This window comes from Sinocyclocheilus anshuiensis, unplaced genomic scaffold, assembly GCF_001515605.1.
Source record: "Sinocyclocheilus anshuiensis isolate Anshui unplaced genomic scaffold, SAMN03320099.WGS_v1.1 scaffold1453, whole genome shotgun sequence".
Taxonomy (NCBI): Eukaryota; Metazoa; Chordata; class Actinopteri; order Cypriniformes; family Cyprinidae; genus Sinocyclocheilus; species Sinocyclocheilus anshuiensis.
Genome location: NW_015549558.1, coordinates 720,095 through 721,316, shown reverse-complemented (window position 1 = coordinate 721,316; position 1,222 = coordinate 720,095). Strand labels below are relative to the sequence as shown.

General features: G+C 39.0%; 1 protein-coding gene across 1 annotated transcript in view; it reads left to right on the top strand.

Moving 5' to 3' along the window:
• LOC107656990 (major facilitator superfamily domain-containing protein 4B-like) overlaps positions 1 to 1,222 on the top strand; it is a 9,133-nt gene that overhangs the window by 4,004 nt on the left and 3,907 nt on the right. The window contains exon 7 of the mRNA XM_016444960.1: positions 743 to 890. Within this exon, the coding sequence (XP_016300446.1) occupies positions 743 to 890 (148 nt within the window). The remainder of the gene's footprint in view (positions 1 to 742; positions 891 to 1,222) is intronic.

The following is a 1,222-nucleotide window of genomic DNA, read 5'->3' as shown; positions in this document are numbered from 1 at the left end:
CGGCATGACGTGAGCAAGCTCTGGCTTGGCAGACGTGAAGTGAGCAGGCCCTGGGGTAGCAGTCATGATGTTAGCAGACTCTGGCTTGGCAGACATGACGTGATCAGGCTTTGACTTGGTAGATATGACATGAGTAAATTTTAACTTAACTGGCATGATGTGAGCAGGTCCTGGAGTAGCGGGCATGACGTGAGCAGGCTTTGGTGTAGCAGACATGACGTGTGCAGACTGTGGCTTGGCAGACATGATGTGAGCAGACCTTGGCTTGGCAGACATGACGTGAACAGGCTTTGGGGAAGTGGCATGTTCCTCCTCCATGACACCCACAGTGAATGGTGAAACCGCCAGACTAGACTCACCGACAGTGGGTTAAAACTTCAATACACGACAAGTGACAATGGCAACATGGTGGCTACTTATAGCAAACAAGAGGGTCACATGACAAGAACAAACCAATGGGAAACAAGACACATGACTAAAGACAACCAATCAGAACATGACACATACACAAGGCAGAGATACATGAGGGCAAGGGAAGCATTACACTAACAGCATGAAACAATTACAAAATAAAAGACATGGAAAACATGAACATGAAACAAAACCCAAACACCAAACCCCACATTACACCATCATACATGCTCCCCTGTTTGCTATCAGCTATTCAAATACAGCATGTGGCTGTTGAGTATGTAATGAATCAAAGATTTAGGATTATTGAATGTGAATCCTCTTTCTTAAGGCTGGTGTGATTGTAACGTTGCTGCTGTTACTGATCCTCTACACAAACAGAGTGTTTCTGTTTGTTGGGACGACCTTGCTTGGGCTTTTCATCAGCAGTGTTTTCCCCTGCCTAGTGGCCTACACCGAGGACATCCTAGAGTACCGCGGTAAATTACACACTAACATACTTCATGTTTTATATCATGGTGGGGACCTTTAACTTTCTGTTGTTCTTATATTCTATATTCCATAATAATATAATATATTATTATATTCCATAATACTACTACTACTACTACTACTACTAATTATTATTTTAATAAATAATTCTTAATTAAATAAATACTAGACTTGATATTATGAATTTATATTTATATTACAAAGATATTACAGACTTTATACTGCAAATTCTTATTATCTTATTATATCTTAATTTATATTATGAATTTATTAATTTCTCAGTTTTTATTTTTTATAAAAATTCGAACTTGACCCCAAA